The 25190-nt window shown below is 41.1% G+C and overlaps 1 protein-coding gene across 5 annotated transcripts in view; it reads left to right on the top strand.

The window, feature by feature from the left end:
* Window positions 1-8026: 8026 nt before the first annotated feature.
* TRMT2B (tRNA methyltransferase 2 homolog B) overlaps window positions 8027-25190 on the top strand; it is a 59165-nt gene continuing 42001 nt past the window's right edge. For 3 of the 5 annotated variants that reach the window (XR_014793694.1, XM_084869665.1, XM_084869666.1), the window contains exons 1-3: window positions 8027-8122; window positions 14734-14962; window positions 16248-16302. Coding sequence is in view for 4 of the 5 variants with exons in the window: in XM_084869665.1 (XP_084725791.1) it covers window positions 14754-14962; window positions 16248-16302 (264 nt within the window). In the remaining variant the exon portion in view is untranslated. Of the gene's footprint in view, window positions 8123-9743; window positions 9765-14733; window positions 14963-16247; window positions 16303-25190 lie in introns of those variants that run through there. The other 2 variants (XM_084869667.1, XM_084869664.1) reach the window with 2 other exon arrangements.

Here is a 25190-nt window from a genome sequence, read left to right as displayed (position 1 = left end):
ACACAGTCAGTATGTACTCCATCCCCTAGGTGGCAGTGTTCCTGGATTGCTGTCCCCATCTTTTTGGCTGCTCTAGCCTTCTTTTTCTATGGCACTCAATACAGTTTTTTGGTGTTTTTTGTTTGTTTGTTTGTTTGTTTGTTTTTGTTTTTGTTTTTTTGCCTCGGAGCTGAATCTTGGATGATTTCTCCCCACTCTGCTTCTCAGCTTCCAGAAAAGCAGTTTCCCCCTGCTGTCTCTTAGGGCCAGCCAATCTGGGTGATCTTTCCTTTGTAATCAGAAGCAAAGGGTTGCAGGGGAACCAGCCTAGGTGCTCAATGGGCCAGTTTGCGCGCACTTACAAACAGACTGCCTTCCAACTCCTTTGTTCTCCCTCAGTGTCATATCAGAATGGGTTGCTCCCTAGAGAACCCCACTATTAGCAACCTTGGGGACCCCCTTCACTCTCTTAAATCACACCAGACCAAACAGCGGGGGGCTTTTGTGGACACAGATTTCCAGGGTCCCAGTGCGCGCTTTTGTCTCTGCTGCCACAGCGGCCACAGCTTCTGTGGCTGCCACTTTCGCTGTTGTGACAGACACCCCACGTTATCCCTGGCAAAATCCAACCTTTCTGTGGAATCCGCGTGTTCGCACCAGTCGGAGCCCCCACAGTTGTGGTTTTTTCAGGTCTCAGGTAAGATCCCCAGTTACAGCACTGATGTGGTTGTGAGAGGCAGCACGTACAAGTGTTTACCTTGCCACCATCTGCCAGGAAGTCCGAAAAATATTTTCTATTCCTTCACTTTCAGTCTGTGTGAATCCCTTGTTCTGAGGTGGGTCTCTTGTAGATGGCATATATATGGGTCATGTTTTCTTATCTATTCAGCCACTTGGTGTTTAAGGTTATATTGATAAGTACTTGTTTGTAGCCATTTTTATTCTTTACCTTGTGTTCCTTCTTACCTTTCTATTTCTTCTTCTTTTTTTTTTTTACAACAGTCCCTTTAGTATTTCTTGCATTGCTGCCTTTGTTTTAAGTTCTTTAGTCTTTTATTGTATGTGAAGCTCCTGATTTTACCTTCAATTTTTAAAAATATATTTTATTGATTTTTCAAAGAGAGGAAGAGAGAGGGGTAGAGAGTTAGAAACATCGATGAGAAAAAATCATCAATCAGCTCTTGCACACCCCATACTGGGGATGTGCCTGCAACCACAGTACATGCCCTTGACCGGAATCGAACCAGGGACCTTTCAGTCTGCAGGCCGATGCTTTATCCACTGAGCCAAACCGGTCCCAGCTTTACCTTCAATTTTTAATGATAGCCTTGCTCTGAATTCAGTCCCTTGCTTTGCATCACTTTGTATACTTCTTTTCATTCCCTTCTGGCCTGATAATGTTTCTGTTCAGAAATCATTTGATAATCTAATGGGAGATCCCTTGTAGATAACTCTGTATCTCTCTTGCAGCGTTTAAGATTTTCTCTTTGTCATTAACATTTGCCATTGTAATTATGACATACATTGGTGTGGGTGTTTTGGGATTTGTCTTGCTTGGGACTCTCTGTATTTGTGTAATGTTTGGGTTGATCTTATTTGGGACCTTCTGTGCTTGTGTGACTTTTTTCTTCCCCCAAATAAGGTAAGTTTTCTGTCATTATTTCTTCAAATAAGTTTTCTAATCCTTGTTCCTCTTTTTTTCTCTTTTTCTTTTCATAATTTTCTTTCTCTTGCTCCTCTTCTTGTCCTTCTGGCACCCCAATTATATGGATGTTACTTCGTTTCATGTCATCCCAAAGCTCACTTCTGCTTCCTAGTTTTTTTCTCCAATTGCTGCTTAGATTGAGTGTTTTGTTTTTTTTTCCTACCCTGTCATCTAACTCACTAATTCAGTTCTGTTTCTTCTAGCCTACTGTTAAAACCTTCCATTGTGGGTGTTTTTATTTTTATTTTATTGTAACTATATCATTTTACATTTTCACTTGATTCTTACTTATGTTGTTAATTTTTTCATCCAACCAGTTTAGGAACTTTATGATTCTTACTCTAAATTCTTTCTCTGACATATTGCTCACCTCCATTTCATTTAGTCATTTTCTGGCTCTTCCTCCTTTTCTTTCCTTGGGGAGGGTTGTTTCTTTGTGTCCCCATTGTTGTTGTCTCTTTCTGGCCCTGGGCACTCTGCTTAAGGTTTGAGAGGTTGAAGACTCTATCAGGCCAATGGTTCAGAAATTGTTAGCTCAGAGGTTGCGTCTGCCTTGAGTCTCACATCTTTATTTTTTCTCCTCTGGTTTGTATCCCTTATCCATAGATCTGGTCCCTCAGTTGTCCCCTTGAGATGCTCGGGATGGTGGATGTACATGCACAGTTTCTCTGGTGTGCAACTCTCTGTCAGGACCCAGCATCTTCTGGTATGCAGTTCACTGTGGGGCCCTGGCACCCATAGCAGGATGGTGTCCTAGTTCCCTTTGGCAGCACACTTGCAGCACAGTGCTGTGGCCCCTTGCTGGGCACACCAGATTGTCCAACAGCACTCCCATGTGGCCTGGAGTGAGGCACATGCTGGGTTGCTCTGGGCCGCCCCTCTTGGGGCCCTGAGTGAAGCAGGAACAGGTTTCTCTGGGTCACAAAATCTGTGCTCTCCTGTGGCCTGTAGTGGGGCATGGGCTGGGTTGCTCTGGGTCACTCTGGCAGCATGTCCCAGGGCTTGGAGTGGACTAAGCACCAGATGGCTCTGGGTCAGGATGGCAGCATGATTCTGGGGCCCAGGGCAGGGGCAGGGCACATTGGTCCCCTGGCTTGCACTCACTATTGGGTCCTGGTGCCAGATCCTGGGATGCTGGGTCCCGCAGGCTATTGAGGAGGCCTGGTGTGGGAGGTCACTCTGGTGAGTGCTCACTGCCAATGTCTGGGAGCCTGCCAGGAGGTACTGTGCTATTCAGTGCCAGGGCACGGTGCTGGTTCCACATAGGTTATGGCTGGCAAGCAGCATTCTCTAGGTTTCCTCTGCCCTTCCTTATTGAAAATTGTCTCCTCAGCTGTGTCTAATTTGTTAATTCTTGGTGGATGTTTTCTCATTTAGTTGCTTTTCCAGCCTGGCCCCAGGAGGAGGTGCACAATACTTCTGCCTATTCAGCCACCACAGTTCTCTTAAAAATTTTAAAGATGCTTTTTATTTTTAACCCTGAAACCATTTGGGCATATTTCTTTATCCACATCTCTACTTCATTAGAATAGATTCCTAGAGATTTCTGGGACAAATGTTATGAGAAATTTAAAGGCTTTTGATTCTAATTGCTTTCTGAGAAGGGTGTATCAGTTCACAATCCTGCCAGCAATGTGTGAGAGTGCCTGCATCACTGTTATATACTTTAAGGAATATCAGTGCTTTTTTATTTTTTAGGTTTTTTTTTTATCAGTGCTTTTTAAATTTTCACCAGTTTGATATGTAAAATATTATATGCTTGATATAATTTGCATCTTCTGTTCTTATCAGTGAGGTAGAACAAAGCACTTTACCTTATATTTCTTGTTATTTTAATTTTTGTTTTTGAGAGTACGTTTTTTAAAGCTGGAGTCAGTGAAACAAGGAAGGGCCTACGATAAAAGAAGCAACAGGAGAGAGCCTAGGTGAGGCTGCATTGGCTCACTGGAAAATCAGAGAAAAGATTGCCTTGGATATAGGGGATTAGCCCAGGACAAGCTGCTGCTGCCTATTGCTCCCCTGGTTGTAAGTCTCATGGGGACCTTTAGAATTTAGGAGAAATATAATTTACTCAAAAAGGAGATTTGAGTGGGTGTGCCCCAAGGACTGTGTGCCTACCCTATATTTATTTTCCTGGAAATTATCTCTTGGTGCCTTTGCCCAGGTCTTTATTGAGGTCTTGTTCATCATCATATCAGTGTATATAAGCTCTTTATATACTAAAGATGATGACCCTTTGCCATACCTGTATATCTTGTTCTGTTTGTTTGTTGTTTATTATTTAATTTGTTAATTACATTTTGTCATATAGAAGTGTTTAAGGTTTATGTATTAAAATCTACCTACATGATAGGGTTTTTTGTTTTTTTTTTAACCTCTTTTCATTTTAGAAAGTCCTCTTCCATCCACATTTCAGCATAATCATCTATATTTTATTTTAGGGCTTTTATGATTTGAGTTCTTTTACCTTCAACTGATTTATCTGGAATTTCAGTTGATGCATCGTGGAGGCTGAAATTTGAATGAGCATCAACTGGGGTGCTTGTTAAAAACCCAGATATTCCTGAGCCTTACACCCTGAGATTTGGATTCTGTAGGTGTGAGATGGGGTTCAAGAACCCTAATTTGTTTTAATCACCCCGCCAATTACATTGCAGAAAAGCCCCCATTCACATTTTGATTAATTCTTATACATGCTGTGTGGTTGGCCTTACTACAGAGAATTAGCACCTTCCATCTGGATGACTGCAGTAGTTTTCCTCAGCTTCCAGGTAACTGTACTTTAAAATCTGTTCTACGCACAGTTACTAGGATTCTCTTCCAGAAACATCTCATGAAAAACTCTTCATAAGCTGCCAATTGTTAAGGAACTAAACCAAAACCCTCAGCTCAGCACTCCAGGACCTTCATTATCTACCTGGAACTATTCGTCTGATCAGCTGGATCTCCAATTATTCCAGAACCACTCTCTCATCCATCCAGACCTGCCTTCTCATGGGGCTTGGGACACATATTGCTCATTTTCATGCTTCTGCCCCCACCTCTTTTCAGGTTATTCAAACATATGCATTTAACTCACTTCTCACATTCTCTTCCTTCTCTGACTACTAAGAAGATCACTGCTTTCCTAGAATTATCAAAAACCCATTGTTGCATATTCTCCCTTTGTGAATCTTATCTTTCCATCAGCCCCCACAATTGAGAGGGCATGGTCTGTGTGTCTATGCCCTTTAGCCTCTTATACAGTCTTAGTTGGAAGGGAAGCACATCAGTGGAACCAAACTAGCCATAACTGCTAAGTAATTTTTTAAAAATATATTTTATTGATTTTTTTTTTTAACAGAGAAAGGGAGAGGGCTAGAGTTAGAAACATCGATGAGAGAGAAACATCGATCAGGGGCCTCCTGTACACCCCCTACAGAAGATGTGCCCACAACTAAGGTACATGCCCTTGACTGGAATTGAATCTGGGGCCCTTCAGTCCGCAGGCGGACGCTCTATTCACTGAGCCAAACCGGTTAGAGCCCAAGTGATTTTAATACACATTATTTCTGAGAGCTAATGTATAGCCCTCAGAAATGTTTTTCTTGAACAAAAATGAACATGTTTTTTAAAAATGTTTTTTTATTGATTTCAGAGAGGAAGGGAGAGGGGGAGAGAGATAGAAACATCAATGATGAGAGATAATCACTGATCAGCTGCCTCCTGCATGCTCCCCACTGGGGATCGAGCACATAATCTGGGCATGTGCCCAGGACCCTTCAGTTCGTAGGCTGATGCTCTATCCACTGAGCTAAACTGGCTAGGGCAAAAATGAGCATGTTCAACAAATTTTTAGAGTCCTCATTCTGTTGTGATTTGATTTGCTGATAAAGTTAATCAAAGTTTATCTTGGTTTCAGTTCTTATTTAATTTTTTAAAGCAGTTTAACATTTCAGTTCTTATTTAATTTAATAATATTGCTTTAACACCTAGTGTTACTGTTGTAATTAGCTAGTTAATAATAGGAAGAAGCAAAGAGAAGGCCAGACATTATAAGAACAGTCATCTGGGCAACTTTGCCAGGAAGCAGCAATTTCACATTCCCCTGGGAACCGCTGGTCTATTCCCTGCATATTACTGGGGTAAGGGGAAGATGGGTGAAAGTGCAGTGAAGTTGCAGTGATATGGGGAAGATACTTGCCTGTCAGTCTGCCCTGGAATAAAGATAATTGGCCAAGTGGATGGAGCCACTACAAGCTGGCAAAATATTTGAGGATTAAAATCCCCAGACAAAGGAATTCTTTTTCTTTTGTTCCTCCGGCTTTGCCCCTGATTCCTTGCACTCACCCTGTTCCATCCATAGCCACGTGGCCCTAGAGCCCACATGGTCCTGGCCATGCAGGACCCACTTGCAATGGACTACAGCTGGGAACACAAACAAAGCTAGCCTTATGCTGGTCTGGTCTGTGCAAATATGGAGTGGGAATGGCTTTAATCCTAGCTCTGCTAAAGACCCAGCTGGACCTTTTCTTTGACAGGACAGAAGGAGATGGACCTTGGAAACTCAGGGGTTTAATTTCACGCAAATAAATACCACTCATTCTCCTGTGTGAGCCTCAGAAAATTACTTTTCTGGTGACATTGCAAGAAGCTCACTTCTACTGATAGTAGACAGGTACACAGAGCACTCCCCACCAATATCACTCTGATATATCCATTTATTCACTTGTCACTGGTTGAAGAGTCTAACATTTCCTATAATATGGGGTATTTCTTTCCCCTCTTACAAATGTAATGGTTTCTCTTTTATAAAAATGTGATTTATCAGATTAAATGAATATAAAAGGGTTAATAGCTAAATGATTACATCATAGCTTCCTTAATATCTGTTCTCTCTTTACCCTTCAGGGTGTGCCTTCTCCAATGACATACCTGCTTTAAATAAGTTTGCTTGGATGCCCAGAACAAGTGGGCAGGAAGAGTGAGTGAAGACAAGCCCTTTCCCTTTCAGTAGACAAGGTGGGATTCAGTTCAATCAATCAGTTATTTTATTGAGCTCCTACTGGGCACCTATCCTGTGCAAGGCACAACAAAGGAATCAAAGATGAGAAATGTTAAAGGAGCAGAAGGGCAAGGGGAGAAGAAAGGGGAAGAAGGGGCAAGGAAAGGAGTACAGCTGGCTATCCCCATAAGTGGGGACTTAAAGAAGAGAAAGGGAAAAGGTTATTTGAAGTGCTAGTCTATGTTTAATTTATTGCTGTACTCACTAGGGCTAATGCATGGCCTACCACATAACAGGCATGTTATGCTCTGAATAAATAAATAAATGGAATGTTGACTATCAAATGCTTTACATTTAAGCCCAATTACTATCGGGCATAACAATTAAGTATAATTAAAGATAGGTTCACTTGCTGTAAATTTTATTCCATTAAAGCAACATTTTTTACAGCACATACATGTGTGCATCTTTCAGTGTTCTCTCTCTTACTCATTTGGCTAGGCTTGTGACTCCTCAAAAAATTAGAGGACTCATTGAATGTAGTCTAGGAGCTGGTAAATGAACTATCATAGTTGTCTCTGGCCTCCTGAGTTCTGCAGTTGAAGAAAAAAATTATTTCCCTGAGGTTTTAGTACTTAGTAGCCTTGACTGGGATCCACTTAAGAAACCATATTTATCTTGTCATAACATAATACTTTAGGATGTATTATAAAAATAGAGGGAGAAGGAATGCCTGGAAAAGTCTGTGGTCCAAAATAGGGCTGCTTTAAAAAAAAAAATTATTGAGAGAGGGGAAGAGAGAGAGAGAAAGAGAGATGGAGATTGATTTTTTAAAATTCCATTTATTTTATGAATTCTTAACCAGGGATCAAACCTGCAACCTGGCATATCCGGACCACGCTCTAACCAACTTTTATAAAAGGCAGCCGGACCAGGGTTGGGCTGCCTTTTATAAAAAGCTGCGATTTGAGAAAACCCCTTTCCTCTCCTAGTCTTTCCACCCATTTTGGATATGGTACAAGCAATTCTACCATCATAAATCTATTCTTTCAGTCGAAAGAGTTAAGCCACAAGCACCCAAGAGAAGGTCAACACTATTAACACTGCAGTGCGAATTTCTTTGTGATTTCCGAAGCTTATCCAGATTCATCCATGGGACAGTGCAAAGAGCAGGTGGTGGGCTGGGTCGCGGGGAGGGGAGAAGAGCTTGGAAAGGAAGGCGGGATGTGCTTTGGAAGGAGGGCTCCGGAGGAGCGCCCCCTGCAGGGCGAGGGCGGCCGCAGCCTCAGACGCAGGGCGGAGCTCCGCGTCCCGCGCCCGCCTCACAGCTGCGCCTGCGCCTGCGCCTGCGCCTGGCGCACCCGGAAGTGACTTCCCAGCGGCAGCGGTCCAGGCCACTCGCAGGTTTTTTTATTTGACACCTCAGGCCTTTAAGAGGATTTATTGGTTAGAAGGTAAGAGGGATAAGTGGAGAGCCCAGAAAATTCGATTTAATTCTTACTGTACTGAAAACTGCTGACTGCGCCAAATTGCACTCCGGCCGGGAACTGAGGAGGCAGGCGGGGCTGGGGACTGGGACTGACAGGACTCTATGCTGCCTCAGCCAGGTCGCATCTAGCCTGAGTCCCCTCGTGCTCTGACGTCTTCCCCAAACCCTCCACTCTGTCCTTCCAGACCTCCTCATTCCCTGAAGCCCGCCTAAGTACAGTGGCAGTCTTTCCTAGTGAACCCTTTCAACAGATGTGGAGGGCAGAATTTTCGCAAAGAAAAGGGGCTGGAGGAGCTGGTGAGAGGGTCTGGTGGGTCAGTTCCCAGTTACTCATGGGTTGCTGTCAAGATCAAGCAATAAACCCATCTGTCTGACTTAGCCAGGAACCATGCCTGGAGCCAGACCAACTGAAGGAAGGGTGGACAGAGAGTGTAAGCAGGACTTTGCCTGTGGGTGAACGTTTTGCCTCAAGGAGATCCTTGGCCCAATTCAAATCTACCTATCACATAGTCTCTGGTTTGAACTTGGAGCATTTCAAGTAGGTTAGCCATTCCAGCCCTAGAGAGTTAGCCTACCTTCATATCTAGCAGCTCTGGGCCCTGGGTCCCTTTCACTTCCTGAGGCAGTTGTCACACTTAAAAATAATCCAATTATTTATTTAAAACAGGAAAAACTACAAAAATAGTCTTTTCTGTTAACAAATGCCCCCTCTGACAGGAAAAAAAGAAAACAACTCACCTTGAGTAGTGTTACTCTGCTGCCTTGAAAAATATATTTCACCACAGAATTTGCTAACTATGATGAAAGATTCTTTACTGTGAGAAATGGCTGGTTGATACTCTAAAATAGTAGGATCCTATTTTAGACAATACCTGATAATTTGGAGGAAGAAACCTAGATTGACAAGGGGCCTTCTGCTGGGGTACAGGGCAAGGAGAGCACAGTCTCCTAATGGCAGTTACCAGTGAGAGGACCCTCCCATTCCCCCCAAAAGTTTAAAAGTGTAAATGTAGCTGTCTCCAAATTCCTCAGCTCCCCTGTCCCTTTGCCAACTTCCTTCATTCTTCCCTGCCAGCTGGAGGGGCAGCGCCCCTTTCCTGGACCAGCACCACTCCCCCGCCTATGGTCTGGGCCTCCTCATGCCTTCCCCCAACCATTCTTTATTCTCTGTCTCCTGCCTTTTCACTCATGTCCTCTCAATGGCTTTTGCTTTTTTTTTTTTTTTTTTTTTTTTATAATATTAAGTACATTTGTCTCACCCTGGAAAAATGTCTATCACAGTTCACAGACTTTTTATAGTATTAGCGGGTGGTCCAGGGCAGGCCTTAAGCTCACCATGCTCCAGAAAATTAGGAAAGGGTTTTTGCGTGTTGTTTTTAAGTTTTCTATATACTTATCCTCACACCACTAGCATAGATTATTACATCTCTCCAGTTTTGCAGGTTGGACAGCTTGAGACACAAGAAAGTCTGGTAACATGCTTCAAATCAGAGTGTAAGGAAGGGCAGTGAACACTCTGTGTTAAGCAGTTCTGGGTATTATATATGTGTGTGTGTATGTATATATATATATATCAGCTTGTTTAATTCACACCGCAATCCTGAAAGGTAGGTGTTATCATTTCTATATTTATAGAATGTGATACTGAGATTCATAGTGCTTAAGTAACTTGCACAAAGTCACAGATCTAGTGAGAAGCAGAGCTAGGAATAGAATATGGCTTCAAAGTCCATGTTCTTTAAAAAAATTTTTTTATTGATTTCAGAGAGGAAGGGAGAGAGAGAGAGCAATAGAAACATCAATGATGAGAGAGAATCATTGATTGGCTGCCTTCCCCAATCCCCGTACTGGAGATCGAGCCCAAAACCTAGCATGTGCTTTGACAGGGAGTCCAGCCGTGACCTGCTAGTTCATAGGTTGACGTTTAACTACTGAGCCACACTGCTGGGCCAAAGTCCATATTCTTCAGGACTTGTCTCTTCCTGGGAGTTAGGTGGAGTATGCTATGAATAACACCTGAACCCTGGGCCAGCTTAAATTTATTCTGTTAGAAATTACCCCCAAATGCTTTCATATTATGACAATTACTTTTTTTGTTGTTAATCATTACCCGAGGATATTTTTATACTGATTTTTAGAGAGAGTGGAAGGGAGGGGGAGAGACATACAGAGGAAACATCAATGTGAGAGAGACACACCAATTGGTTGCCACCCACAAGCATCCCAACCAGGGCTAGGGATCGAGTCTGCAACTGAGGTATGTGCCCTTGACCTGAATCGAACCTGGGACACTTCAGTCTGCATGCCAATGCTCTAGCCACTGAACCAAACTGGCTAGGGCGACAATTAATTTTTTGTACTTTGTAAACATACAAAATGGTGTATGGGTGACATAATACAGCACCCATGTCAGCATCCTCTAAGTTACCTAGTGATCATGACATACAAATTTCACAGTAATAGAGGGAGCCATGGGAGAACTTTATTTGATAAATCTATTACATATATTGGGCTTTTAAATAGATAGCATTATGAATTAAGGTATGATTTACATTGGGATGAAGTCTGAGGTAGAGAGCAAGGGCAAATAGGCAGTTTCACAGCAGATCAATAAGGTGTCTGGTCAGGTCCATTCATATGTCCTGGATACTCAAAAAAATTACACAGCAATGAATGATCGAGCAATACAAAACAAAAAAGCAACAACAAATTCTTGTGTTGGAGGAAGAGGGATTCTTTCTTTTTTCTAAAGTGCCCTCCCCCAGTTCTGACAAATTTTTTAAAAAAATTCTCTCTTGAGCACAAGCTGAGAGAGAGACACAGAGAGAGAGAGAGAGAGATAGAGAGAAAGAAAGAAACATTGATGTGAGAGAAATATCGATCAGTTGCCTCTCATATGTTCCCCAACCAGGGACCAAACCCACAATCCAGGTATGTGCCCTGACCAGGCATCAAACCAGCAATTCTTTGGTACACAGGTACACAGGATGATGCTCAACCAACTGAGCCACTCCAGCTGTGCACCCTCCCCCTGTTCTAGCTCTTCCAGCTTTTTTCCTCAGTTAATCCCGCTATCCCTCCCCCTGCTGCTCTCATTTAATATTGCTACTGTCATTCAGTCCCATAGTATCTTTAACCATTATCCTATATAATAAAAGGGTAATATGCAAATTGAACCAAAAAGCAGAATGACTGGGAAAAACTGGTCTGTATGGCGTGCACTGACCACCAGGAGGCAGACACTGCAGTAGCTGCCCCCTGGTGGTCAGTGTGCTCCCACAGGGGGAGCTCTGTTGCCTCCTCCACAGTGCTAAGGATGTCCCACTGCAGCTTAGACTTGCTTCCCACAAGGAGCAGGCCTAAGCTGTCAGTCAGACATCCCCTGAGGGTTCCTGGCCTGCCAGAGGGATGTCTGACAGCCAGCTTAGGCCCAATCCCCCAGGGAATGGGCCTAAGTTAGCAGGTCGTCATCTCCCAAGGTCTCTCTGGCTGAGGGGTCTCCCCCTCCCCCCTGAGTGCATGAATTTTTGTGCACTGGGCCTCTAATGATAGTTATAATAAACATGTACTGAATTTTTGCTAGATACTGGACAGTGTGCTCAGAGCTTTACAAACATTTCCATTAATCTTTTGCTGAGTATTTTTTATTAATTATCCCTTATTTAACTCTTTTTTAAAAAATATATTTTATTTATTTTTTTTACAGAGAGGAAGGGAGAGAGATAAAGAGCTAGAAACGTCGATGAGAGAGAAACATCGACCAGCTGCCTCTTGCACACCCCCTACCGGGGATGTGCCCGCAACCAACGTACATGCCCTTGACCGGAATCAAACCTGGGACTTTTCATTCCGCAGACTGTAGCTCTACCGCTGAGCCAAACCGGTTTTGGCCCCTTATTTAACTCTTACAACCACTATATGAGATAGTTACTATTGTTATCTCCATTTTATAGATGAAAAAAGGAAGATCAGAGGGAATGAGTAACTTGTCAAAGGCCACTTAGCTAGTAAGTGGATGAGCCAGATGACTGTCCATCTCTGCTTGACTTTAGGATCTGCACACCTAGGATCTCAAACCTCATATGTCCCTATTGCCTGCCACTTCCAATTGTCATATTTCCCTTCTTTCTTTGGCCTCAGACTTACTGTATATGCCAGTGCCTTCCTGAAAGACATTGGCCTCCAAGCTCCACATTCTTGTGATTCTGAGTCACCAGCATCTCTTCTTGCTCTCCAACTATTGCCTTTCTCCCAGGTTTAGTCATTGGCCTTTTGCTAGTCCCTTGAAAGCACTTTTAAAAAAGTTTATTTCAGAGAGGAAGGGAGAGGGAGAGAGGGATAGAAACATCAATAAGAATTATTGGTTGTTGCCGGAACCGGTTTGGCTCAATGGATAGAGCGTCGGCTTGGGGACTGAAGGGACCCGGGTTCGATTCCGGTCAAGGGCATGTACCTTGGTTGCGGGCACATCCCCAGTAGGGGGTGTGCAAGAGGCAGCTGATCGATGACTCTCTCTCATCGATGTTTCTAGCTCTCTATCTCTCTCCCTTCCTCTCTGTACAAAAAAAAAAAAAAGAAAAAAAAAAAAAAGAAAAGAATTATTGGTTGCTGCCCCCTGCATGTCCCCTATTAGGGATTGAGCCCACTACCTGGGCGTGTGCCCTGACTGGAAATCAAATGATGACCTCCTAGTTTATCGGTTGATGCTCAACCACTAATCCACACTGGCTGGGCTTGAAAGCTCTTTTTACTAGAGGCCTGGTGCACAAAATTCATGCATGGATAAGGTCCATCAGCAATCAGGGCCGATCGGGGCCTTCATTCCCCCACCTGCCAGCTGCTGGCTGGCGCCTTCATTCTGCGCCGCCCCCTGGTGGCCAGCACACATCATAGGGAGTGGTCAATTGAATTCCTGAGGAGATAATTTGCATAATAGCCTTTTATTATATAGGATTATTTTTTAATCCTCACCCAAGGATATTTTTCCATTTAATTTTAAAGGAATGCCAGAGAGAAGGAAAGACAGAGAAAAATATAAACGTGAGAGAAACACATCTATTGGTTGCTTCCTACATGCACCTTGACCAGGACCCCGGCAGGAAGGAGCCTGCAACAGAGGCACGTGCCCTTGAATCCAACCTGGGACCCTACAGTCCACAGGCCAATGCTCTATCCATTGAGTCACATCAGCTAGGGTTAAAAACTCTTTTTTTTTTTTTTTTTTTTTTTTTAAAGTTACAGCATGTATTCTTTATAGCACTTGACAAAATCTCTAGCCCTCACTTCTCTCCTGACATGTAGTACTGCTTCTCTGCTTGTTAGACATTTCCATTTGGTGGCTTCCCTGCCATTTTAAACACATGCTTCAAACATGAATTTGCTTTTTATTAACCTCCCTATTTTATCTTTATTTCTCTATATAAAGCCTCCATCAACTCACTATTTTTTTTTCATAATAAAGTCTGTATTTTATTTAATCATTAAAGTTTTTCTAGAGCCAAAGTCTCACTTTGATGTAACTTTTTAGTCTTTTTTTAAAAAATATATTTTATTGATTTTCTTACAGAGAGGAAGGGAGAGAGATAGAGAGCTAGAAACATCGATGACAGAGAAACATCGACCAGCTGCCTCTTGTACACCCCCCACCGGGGATGTGCCCGCAACCAATGTACATGCCCTTGGCTGGAATCGAACCTGGGACCCTTCAGTCTGCAGACCGACACTCTACCGCTGAGCCAAACCGGTTTTGGCAACTTTTTAGTCTTATTTCCTAAAATGAACTATAATTTTAGTCAGATCAGTTAAGTCACTGTCCTCCAGGTACCTGCTTCACCTTCCTGCTGTCTCTTAAGACCTGGTGCAAGGCCTATTTGCTTCTGGGAAGCCTTTCCTTAGCAATTATTAGGAACCAAGAATATGGTGTTAATTATTATATTTTCCTGGGTTTGAACTGATCTCCTCAATTAGATTATAACCTTTATAACTCCTTCAGTATCTAGTGTGACACACCGCCTTGCATATAGTAAATACTTTTTGTAAATATTAGTTAACTAGAGGCCCGGGGGTCAATAGGGCAGGCTGGCCGGGGCTGGGTGGGTGGGGGGAGGATCTGATCAGGTGGGGGTGTGATGGAGGGGGGACCATAGGGGGAGCGGCCGCAGGCAGTTGGCAGGCTGGCCCTGCCCCCTGTTCGAACTCTGGTTGAACTCCTGGTCAAGGGGACAATTTTCATATTACCCTTTTATTATATAGGATTGTTGGTTGTTGGGTAGGAGTGTAGAATATGGAGAGAGACTAGTCATAGAAGTGTATCCAAAGAGTTCAACTCTTTTCTGGAGAACAAAGACTATATTTTCCGCATCTTATTATTTTGGGAGCTTAAGCCAGTGCCTAGCCATCAGTAATTCAGGTCTGCTCAGCAGATCTGCTTTTACAAAGTGTTGATTCTGTGTTGATGCTGAGTTTCTGTAAGGATTTGTAAATGAATGAAGGGGTTTGGAAGTTGTGCCTTTATTTCCCAGCTTCTGTTTATTCACCATTTATGCAAGTGAATCTCAATGTTTCTGTTGTTGGCAGGTATTAAGAGAAGAGTCCCAATGCACAAACCTGGATGCTTCCTCTCCAGGGTGGGTTTCTTCTCCAAATCAGGACTGTTCTACTGGTGTCCCGGGAAACCTCCGTATTGGTCACAGCTTTTATGGGGCTCAGCATGCAAGGGAACCTTCACCAAGAGTTGTCAAAGGGGACAGAAAAGTCAGAAGAAACCAAGCCATATTGGGACAATAGATAGTTCCTGGGAGGAAAGGTAAGACTAAGGCTGATGTTCCTTACTCTTAGCAAGTCTGAATCTCTGAGCCTACTGAAATTCTGTGTTCCTGATGTAACTAATGTGGGATGGCAAGGATTCGAAGGGGTGCCTCAGGTAGGATAACCAAGGTGAACTTGAAAACATCTGAGGAATATTGTGGGAAATACTTTGGGATTGCAGAAAATATTCTCCTTGTCTTTGAGTGTGGTTTTCACAGAAAGGAGATATTAAACACTGACCTTGTCTCTAAAAGGTCCAGGGCAGGTGTACTGAAAACCAGAGACCCAGAAAGCTATTAGATGGACTAGAAATGAATAGTTCCATTGCAGCCGTGCATTCACATAGCTATTTTATTTTATGCAACAAATGGATTTTCTAAATCAAATTATATTTTAAAAAGCATTAAGGAGATGGGCTAATTAAAGGAACGTAACAGTGAAGACTTTTTTAATATGAATAATTACCTCCTGATAAATCTTGATTTTTCTCATATTAGGTTTGCATATTTGTTTTGCTTTTAGTAGACAGCACCAAAATGGGCTCTTCTGCCAGACTCATCTTCCCAGGGGCATGAGAGTTAAGTCTTTTGAATAATATGAAAAATGCCAGAGAAAATGGTGGCAGGAAGTACTTATGCATAATGTAGGTACTTAGTATATCTATATATATAAAAGGCTAATATGTTAAGTGTCCGACCGTCCAATTGGTTGCAATGAAGGGCACTGACCATCAGGGGGCAGACGCTCAGTGCAGGAGCTGCTGAGCTGCAGTGACTTGGCAGTGGCGGTTCTTGGGTGACATACCCTGAAACCAGAGAAGGAGAGATATATCCTTGCTGGACTGCACAATTTCACCTTTGACCATGGTTTATGTTGTTGCTGGGGCATTGTCGTCCTGAATCTGGTTTATTGCAAACTTGTGTTTGCATTCCACACCTTGTATGATAGCAACTTTGCAGAGTCCCTTCTCACACTCCAGGACCCCTTGGGGGATGTTGGAGAGCCGGTTTCAGCCCAAACCCCATAGGCCAGGCCGAGGGACCCCACCTGCCGGAGGGACCCTACTCTCTCTGCAGATGCTCTTCAAGCCATGGTGCCATCCCAAGTGTGGCTGTTCAGGGAGGGAATGTGGGAAGTTGGCTCCAGGGCGTGTCCAGCCTGGCTCGCCCAGTCCCGCCCCACTGGCCACCTTCTAATTAATTACCTTTCAATGTGCATGAATCCATGCACCAGGTCACTAGTATTTATATACTGAGCTAAGTACCTGAATTATTTTATTCAAGGCTGGCTGATGTTGTGACACCACTCTGGAGGCTGAGCTATGAAGAACAGCTCAAGGTTGGTACCCAGCTTAAGTCTTCACTCCTCTGTTCCATCAGGTGAATGGTGTTAGACTTGTAAGAAGCTTGACCAGACAGGCCTAGCCAGTCAACCCAAGGAGTCCTTAAACTCAGTATGCTAACAACTCTGAAATTTTAACTTTAGGCCAGTTATGTCTTCTAAACTCTAAAGCCATATATAAATGTCTGTTTCCATCATTGCTTGCTTTTTTGTTGTTCTTACAGCTTCAGCTACATGTGGCTGTGACTATTTAAATTTAAGCACATTCAGTTTTGCTATAATGCTTGTTTTTAAAATGGAAATTTCTTCCAACGGATTGATATATTAGGAAGCAATTTGAACATAATACAAATTTCATGTTTGCTTAGGAGTGATTTGGTCTACGAGAAACAGATGAAAGAAGGAAACTGTACCCAGATGAACTGAGTTGCATGAGAATCCATAAAATGAACACATACACACCTCAGACATCTGCTGCTCTCTCAGTTCCATGAGTGTGTTATGAGCCACACCCATTTACATCTGCTGTGAGAAATTTCCATCCCATTCACATGACCCTCCTTTCACTACCTCATGATAACTCACAAGTGGACAGCTACATCTACAAGCAAACTTCAGGTCTTTGTCAGGGCAAAGTGCCGTCCTTATTGTAGTATTTTTGCATTTTATAACCATTTCACATGTAAAACTATACTAGTCTTTTTATTAGGTTCCTATATTTTCTATGTGTATTACTGATAATGTTTGGGAATGTGTTCACCCAACCATATTTTTCCCCTGAGCCCTGTGATTTCTTTTGCATGATTTTGCATATGGTGTAAGAATGCTTATTTCATATTAGAGCAGAGCTGACTGTCTTAAGTTAATTAAAGTAAGGCAAAAAAAAGGTTAGAAATTTAGTTCCTCAGTCATATGAGTCACATTCCAGGTGCTCGTGGCTAGTGGCTGCCATATTACATAAAACATAATACCAAAATAGAATGTTTCCATTAATACAGTAAGTTCTACTGGAAGTTCAAATAAAACAATGAGCTTACACAAGCGGTCACGCTTGACCTTTCCCCAATACCTTATTAGGTCTGATGCTTTTCCATCATTCTGGATTCCTTATCTGCTGAGATCATGACCCAAGTATCTATAAGGATAACCTTTTATCCTATTTATTTTCCATTTTTTGAGGTGATACTGCAAAAAGTCTTTTTTTCTCAATTTTTTTCTTCTTTTATTGTTTAAAGTATTACAAAGAGTAGTACATATGTCTCCTTTTTCCCCCCAATTGACCTTCCCCTAGCTTCCTGGTACATGCCCAGTGTCTTTTGTCCATTGGTTGTGCTTATATGCATGCATACAAGACCTTCGGTTGATCTCTTACTCACCCACCCCTCAACCCTGCCCAGCCTTCCTGCTGTCGTTTGACAGACTGTTTGATGCTTCCCTGCCTCTATTTTTGTTCATCAGTTTATAATGTTCTTTATTATCCATAAATGAGTAAGATCATGTGGTATTTTTCTTTCACTGACTGGCTTATTTCACTTAGCTTATTTCACCTGATGGAACAGAGGAGTGAAGACTTAAGCTTATTTCACTCCAGTTCCATCCATGCTGTTGCAAATAGCAAGAATTTCTTCTTTTTTATTTATTATTATTTTTTTTTACATTTGTGAAAATTGACTTTTTCTTTTTTTTTAAAAATCTTTATTGTTCATATTATTACAAATGTTCCTCATTCTCCCCCCCCTCCATTGCTCCCCTCCACCAGGTTCCCACCCCATCCTCTGCCTGCCCTTTCCCTAACCCCCATTGTCCTCATCCATAGTGCACAGTTTATGTTTAGTCTCTTCCACACTCCCCTCTCTCATTTTCCCTGAGAATCGTCGGTTCACTCCCCTTCCATACCTCTGATTCTATTATATTCACCAGTTAATATTGTTCATCAGATTTTTTTTTTAATTCCTTTGGTTTTTAGATTCACTTGTTGATAGTTACGTATTTGTTGTTCATAATTTTTATCTTTATTTTCTTCCTCTTCCTAGAGAACCCCCTTCAGCAATTCATATAATTCTGGTTTGGCAGTGATGAAATCCTTTAGCTTTTTTTTATTTGTGAAGCTCTTTATCTGGCCTTCGATTCTAAGTGATAGCTTTGCTGGATAGATTATTTTTTGGCTGTAGGTTCTTGCTATTCATCACCTTGAATATTTCTTGCCATTCCATCTGGCCTGCATGGTTTCTGTTGAGAAATCAGCTGACAGTTGTATGGGTGCTCCTTTATAGGTAACTACCTGCTTTTCTTTTGCTACTTTTAATATTCTCTCTTTGTCTTTTGCTCTTGGAATTTTAATTATGATGTGTCTTGGTGTGGTCTTCCTTGGATTCCTTTTGTTTGTTTGGGGTTCTGTGTGCTTCCTGGACTTGTAAGTCTAATTCTTTCACCAGGTGGGGGAAGTTTTCTGTCACTATTTCTTTCAGTATGTTTTCGGTATCCTGTTCTCTCTCATCTTCTGGGACCCCCATAATTCTGATGTTGGTTCACTTGAAGTTGTCCCAGAGGTTTCTTACATTATCTTCAACTTTCTGGATTCTCTTGTCTTAATTCCTTCTTTTTTATAGCAGCGTAGTATTCCATTATGTAGATGTACCACAGTTTTCTTTCTTTCCTTTTTCTTTTTTTAAAAAAATATATTTTATTGATTTTTTTACAGAGAGGAAGGGAGAGAGATAGAGAGCTAGAAACGTCGATGAGAGAGAAACATCTACCAGCTGCCTCTTGCACACCCCCTACTGGGGATGTGCCCGCAACCAATGTACATGCCCTTGACCAGAATCAAACCCGGGACCTTTCAGTCCGCAGACCGATGCTCTACCGCTGAGCCAAACCGGTTTTGGCTGTACCACAGTTTTCTAATCCACATATCTCCTGATGGGCATTTAGACTGTTTTCAAATCTTAGCTATGGTGAATTGTGCTCCTATGAACATAGGAATGCATATATCCTTTCTGATTGGTGTTTCTGTTTTCTTGGGATATATTCCTAGAAGTGGTTTTACTGGGTCAAATGGCAGTTTCACGTTTAAATTTTTGAGGAAATGTCATACTGTTTTCCACAGGATTGCATCAGTCTGCATTCCTACCAGCAGTGATGATGGTTCATTTTTTTCTGCATCTCTCCAGCACTCATCATTTGTTGATTTGCTGATGATAGCCATTCTGACAGGTGTGAGGTGGTACCTCATTGTTGTTTTGATTTGCATCTCTCAGATGATTAGTGACTTTGAGCATGTCTTTTGGCTTTTTGAATGTCCTCTTTCGAAAAGTGTCTATTTAGGTCATTTGCCCATTTTTTTAATTGGGTTGTTTATCTTCCTTTTGTTAAATTGTATGAGTTCCCTGCAAATGTTGGAAATTAAACCCTTATTGGCGATAACATTGGCAAATATATTCTCCCATGCAGTGGGCATTCTTATTTTTTTGTTGATAGTTTATTTTCTCCTTACTTTCCATTGCCCTAGGAGCTGTATCGTTAAATATATTGCTACAACAAATGTCTGCTATTTTGCTGTCTATGGCTCCTTCTAAGATTTTTATGGTTTCTCATCTTATGTTTAAGTCCTTTATCCATTTGAAGTTTTATTTTATTTTATTTATTTATTTTTAAAATATATTTTTTATTGATTTTATACAGACAGTAAGGGAGAGGGATAGAAATATAGAAACATCGATGAGAGAGAAACATCGACCAGTTGCCTCCTGCACATCCCCCACTGAGGATGTGCCCGCAACAAATGTACATGCCCTTGACCAGAATCGAACTTGGGACCTTTTAGTCTGCCGACAATTCTCTATCCACTGAGCCAAACCGGTTTTGGCTGGAGTTTTATTTTTGTGTATGGTGTAAGTTGGTGGTCTAGTTTCATTTTTTTGCAAGTATCTGTCCAGTTTTCCCAACACCATTTATTTATTTATTTTTAAAATTATTTTATTATTTTTGTTTGTTTTCAGCATCTTTTTAAAAAAAACCCTCACCTGAGTGTATTTTCCCATTGATTTTTTAGAGAGAGTGGAAGAGAGAGGGAAAGACAGAGAGAAACATTGATCAGCTGCCTCCCAAACTCTCCTGGAGCCTGCAACCAAGGTACATGCGCCTGACTGGAATCAAACCCAGTACCCTTCAGTTTGTTGGCCTATGCTCCATCTACTGAGGCAAACTGGCCAGGATCCCAATAACATTTATTGAAGAGGCTGTCTTGACTCCATTGTATTGTCTTGCCTCCTTTGTCAAATATTAATTGCGCAAAATGGTTTGTGTTGATTTCTGGGTTCTCTGTTCTGTTCCACTGGTCTATGTCTGTTCTTCTTCTTTTTTTTTTTTTACTTTCTTTTTATTAAATTATTATCTGTGTACATATTTTACCATTGTCCCCCCCCCTTACATATTCACCCTCCTCAGAGTTTTGTGTCCATTAGTTGTACTTATATGCATGTATATAAGTCCTTCGGTTGATCTCTTATCTCCCACAGATCTCCCTCCCCTCCGTGCTGTAATTTGACAGTCTGCTTATTGCTTTACTGTCTCCATATCTATCTTTTGGTTCATCAGTTTATAATCATCTTTATTATTCATAAATGAGTGAGGTCATGTGGTGTTTCTCTTTCATTGACTGGCTTATTTCACTCAGCATGATGTTCTCCAATTCCATCCAGGTTGCTGCAAAAGATGAGAATTCCTTCTTTTTTATGGCAGCATAGTATTCCATTGTATAGATATACCATAGTTTTTTTATCCATTCATCTGCTGACGGGCACCTAGGCTGTTTCCAAATCCTAGCTATTGTAGATTCTGCTGCTATGAACATAAGGGTGCATATATCCTTTCTGATTGGTGTTTCTAGTTTCTTGGGATATAATCCTAAGAGTGGTATTACTGGGTCAATTGGGAGTTCCGTTTTCAGTTTCTTGAGGAAACTCCATACTGTTCTCCACAGTGGCTGCACCAGTCTGCATTCCCACCAGCAGTGCACGAGGGTTCCTTTTTCTCCACAACCTCGCCAACACTTGTCGTTTGTTGATTTGTTGATGTTGGCCATTCTGACAGGTGTGAGATGGTACCGCTTTGTTGTTTTGATTTGCATCTCTTGGATAATTAGTGACTTTGAGCATGTTTTCATGTGCCTCTTGGCCTTCCTTCTGTCTTCTTTTGAAAATATTCTATTTAGGTCCATTGCCCAGTTTTTAATTGGATCCTTCATTTTCCTTTTATTTAGTTGTATAAGCTGCCTGTAGATGTTGGAGATTAAACCTTTATCAGTGATATCATTTGCAAATATGTTCTCCCATACAGTGGGATTTCTTGTTGTTTTGTTGATGGTTTCTTTTGCTGTAAAAAAAGCTTTTTATTTTGATGTAGTCCCATTTGTTTATTTTCTCTTTAGCTTCCATTGCCCTAGGGGCAGTATCAGTGAAGAAGTTCTTTTGGCATGTGTCTGAGATTTTGCTGCCTGTGGATGCCTCTAGTATTCTTATGGTTTCCCGTCTTACGTTTAAGTCCTGTATCCATTTTGAGTTTATTTTTGTGTATGGTGTAAGTTGGTGATATAGTTTCATTCTTTTGCATGTATCTGTCCAATTTTCCCAACACCATTTATTGAAGAAATTGTCTTGATTCCATTGTATGTTCGTGCCTCCTTTTTCAAATATTAATTGAGCATAGTGATTTGGGTTGATACCTGGGTTCTTGATTCTATTCCATTGATCTATATGTCTGTTCTTATGCCAGTACCAGGCTGTTTTGAGAACAGTGGCTTTGTAATACAGCTTGAAGTCTAGTATTGAGATCCCTCCTACTTTACTCTTCTTTCTCAGGATTGCTGTGGCCATTCGGGGTCTTTTATTGTTCCAAATGAACTTTTGGAGAGTTCTTTCTAGGTCAGTGAAATATACCGTTGGTATTTTAATGGGGAGTGCATTGAATCTATAAATTGCTTTGGGAAGTATGGACGTTTTGATGATGTTGATTCTACCAATCCATGAACATGGTATGTTCTTCCATCTGTTTACATCTTCCTCTATCTCTTTTTTCAGTGTCCTGTAGTTTTCCGCATATAGGTCCTTTACTTCCTTAGTTAAGTTTATTCCTAGGTATCTTAATTTTTTTGGTGCGATGGTAAATGGAATTGCTTTTTTAGTCTCTGTTTCTGTAAGTTCACTGTTGGTGTATAGAAATGCCATAGATTTCTTGGTGTTAATTTTGTATTCAGCTACATTGCCAAATTTATTTATTAAATCAATTAGTTTTTTAATGCAGTCTTTTGGGTTTTTTATGTACAATATCATGTCATCTGCAAATAAGGATAACTTTACTTCTTCTTTTCCAATTTGGATGCCTTTTATTTCCTCATATTGTCTAATTGCAATGGCTAGTACTTCCAGTACTATGTCAAATAGGAGTGGCAAGAGTGGGCATCCCTGTCTTGATCCTGTTCTTAGAGGGCATGGTTTTAATTTTTGCCCATTGAGTATGATGTTGGCTGTGGGTTAATCATATATACAATAGCTTTTATTATGTTGAGGTATGATCCTTGTACTCCCACCTTGTTGAGAGTTTTTATCAGGAAAGGGTGTTGGATTTTATCAAATGCTTTTTCTGCATCAATTGATATCACTATATGATTTTTATCTTTCAATTTGTTTATGTGATGTATCACGTTTATTGATTTGCAGATATTGTACCATCCTTGCATTACTGTAATAAATCCTACTTGGCCATGGTGTATGATCTTTGTGATGTTCTGCTGGAGCCGATTTGCTAGAATTTTGTTGAAGATTTTGGCATCTATGTTCATGAGAGATAGTGGCCTGTAATTCTCTTTCATTGAGTTATCTTTATCTGGTTTTGGTATTAGGGTGATGCTGGCTTCATAGAAGGAATTTGGAAGTATCCCTTCCTCTTGAATTTTTTGGAATAGTCTGAGGAGGATAGGTTTTAGTTCTTCCTTGAATGTTTGGTAAAACTCTCCTGTGAAGCCATCTGGCCCTGGGCTTTTGTTTGCTGGAAGCTTTTTGATGACTGTTTCAATTTCTTCCCAAGTCACTTGTCTATTGAGATTTTTAGATTCTTCCTGATTGAGTTTTGGCAGGTTGTATTTTTTCTAGGAATATGTCCATTTCCTCCAGGTTGTTCAGTTTGTTGGAATAGAATTGTTCGTAGTATTTTGTAACAATCCTTTGTATTTCGGTGGGGTCTGTTGTTATTTCACCTCTTTCGTTTCTGATTTTGTTTATTTGAGTCCTCTCTCTTTGTTTCTTGGTTAGCCTGGCTAGAGGTTCATCAATCTTGTTTATTCTTTCAGGGAACCAGCTCTTGGTTTTGTTGTCTTATGTATTTTTTCTTTGGTCTCTATGTCGTTTATCTGTGCTTTGATTTTTGTTATTTCCTTCCTTCTGCTTACACTGGGCTTTTCTTGTTGCTCTTTTTCTAGCTCTTTGAGTTGTAGAGTTAGGTAATTTGTTACCATTTTTTCTTTTTTTTCTTTTGCAATAGTCTTGTAGGGATATGAACTTTCCTCTTAAAACTGCTTTTGCAGTGTGCCATAGATTTAGGATTGTTGTGTTTTCATTGTCATTTGTTGACAGGATGTTTTTAATTTCTTCCTTGATTTCTCTGGTAACCCAGTCCTTGTTTAATAGCATGCTGTTTAGTCTCCATGTGTTTGATTTCTTTGGATTATTTTTATTGTAGTTAATTTCCAGTTTTATGCCACTATGATCTGAGAAGATGCTTGATATGATTTCTATCTTCTTGAATTTGAAGAGACTTTGCCTATGTCCCAAAATGTGGTCTATCTTTGAGAATGTCCCATGTGCGCTTGAGAAGAATGTATATTCTGTGGCTTTGGGGTGGAATGTTCTGAAGATTTCGATTAATTCCATCTGGTCTAGCAAGTCATTTAGGATTGACATTTCTTTGCTGATTTTTTGTTTAGGTGATTTGTCCAAAGGTGACAGTGGTATATTCAAATCTCCTACTATGATTGTATTGCTATTAATCTCTCCCTTAATGTCCTCCAGCAGTTTTTTTTTTTTTTTTTTTTTTATGTATTTGGGTGCTCCCGTATTGGGTGCATATATGTTTACCAGGGTTATTTCTTCTTATTGGATTGCTCCCTTTAGTATTATGAAGTGGCCTTCATTATCTCTTGTTATGTCCTTCACTTTGAGGTCTAATTTGTCAGATATAAGTATTGCTACCCCACCTTTTTTTTCATTTCCATTCGCCTGGAAAACCTTTTTCCATCCCTTCACCCTCAGTCTGTGTGCATCTTTTTTTCTGAAGTGGGTTTCATTAGACAACAGATATATGGGTCTTGTTCTTATCCAATCCGTTGCCCTATGTCTTTTGATTGGAGCATTTAATCCATTTACATTTACAGTTATTATTGATAGGTACTTATTTGATGCCATTTTTATTCTATACCCCTGTGTTCCTTCTTTGCTTTCTATTTCTTTAATTTTATAGTAGACCCTTTAGCATTTCTTGCATTGCTGGTTTGGTGGAGATAAAGTCCCTTAGTCTTTTTTTTGTCTGTGAATCTCCTGATTTCACCTTCAGTTTTGATTGATAGCCTTGCTGGGTACAGTATTCTTGGATTCAGACCCTTCCTTTGCATGACTTTGTATATTTCATCTCATTCCCTTCTGGTCTGATGAGTTTCTGTGGAGAAATCAGTTGCTAGTCTGATGGGGGTTCCTTTATATGTAACTTTCTGTCTCTCTCTGGCTGCTTTTAAGATTGTTATTTTGTCGTTGGTGTTTGCCAGTTTAATTATAATGTGCCTTGGGGTCGGTCTTCTGGGGTTCATTTTGCTTGGGACTCTGCGAGCATCTTGGATT

Source organism: Pipistrellus hanaki (assembly GCF_964339955.1).
Source record: "Pipistrellus hanaki genome assembly, chromosome: X".
NCBI lineage: Eukaryota > Metazoa > Chordata > Mammalia > Chiroptera > Vespertilionidae > Pipistrellus > Pipistrellus hanaki.
Note: the sequence above shows the minus strand (reverse complement) of the source record. Positions and strands in the feature narration are given on the sequence as shown.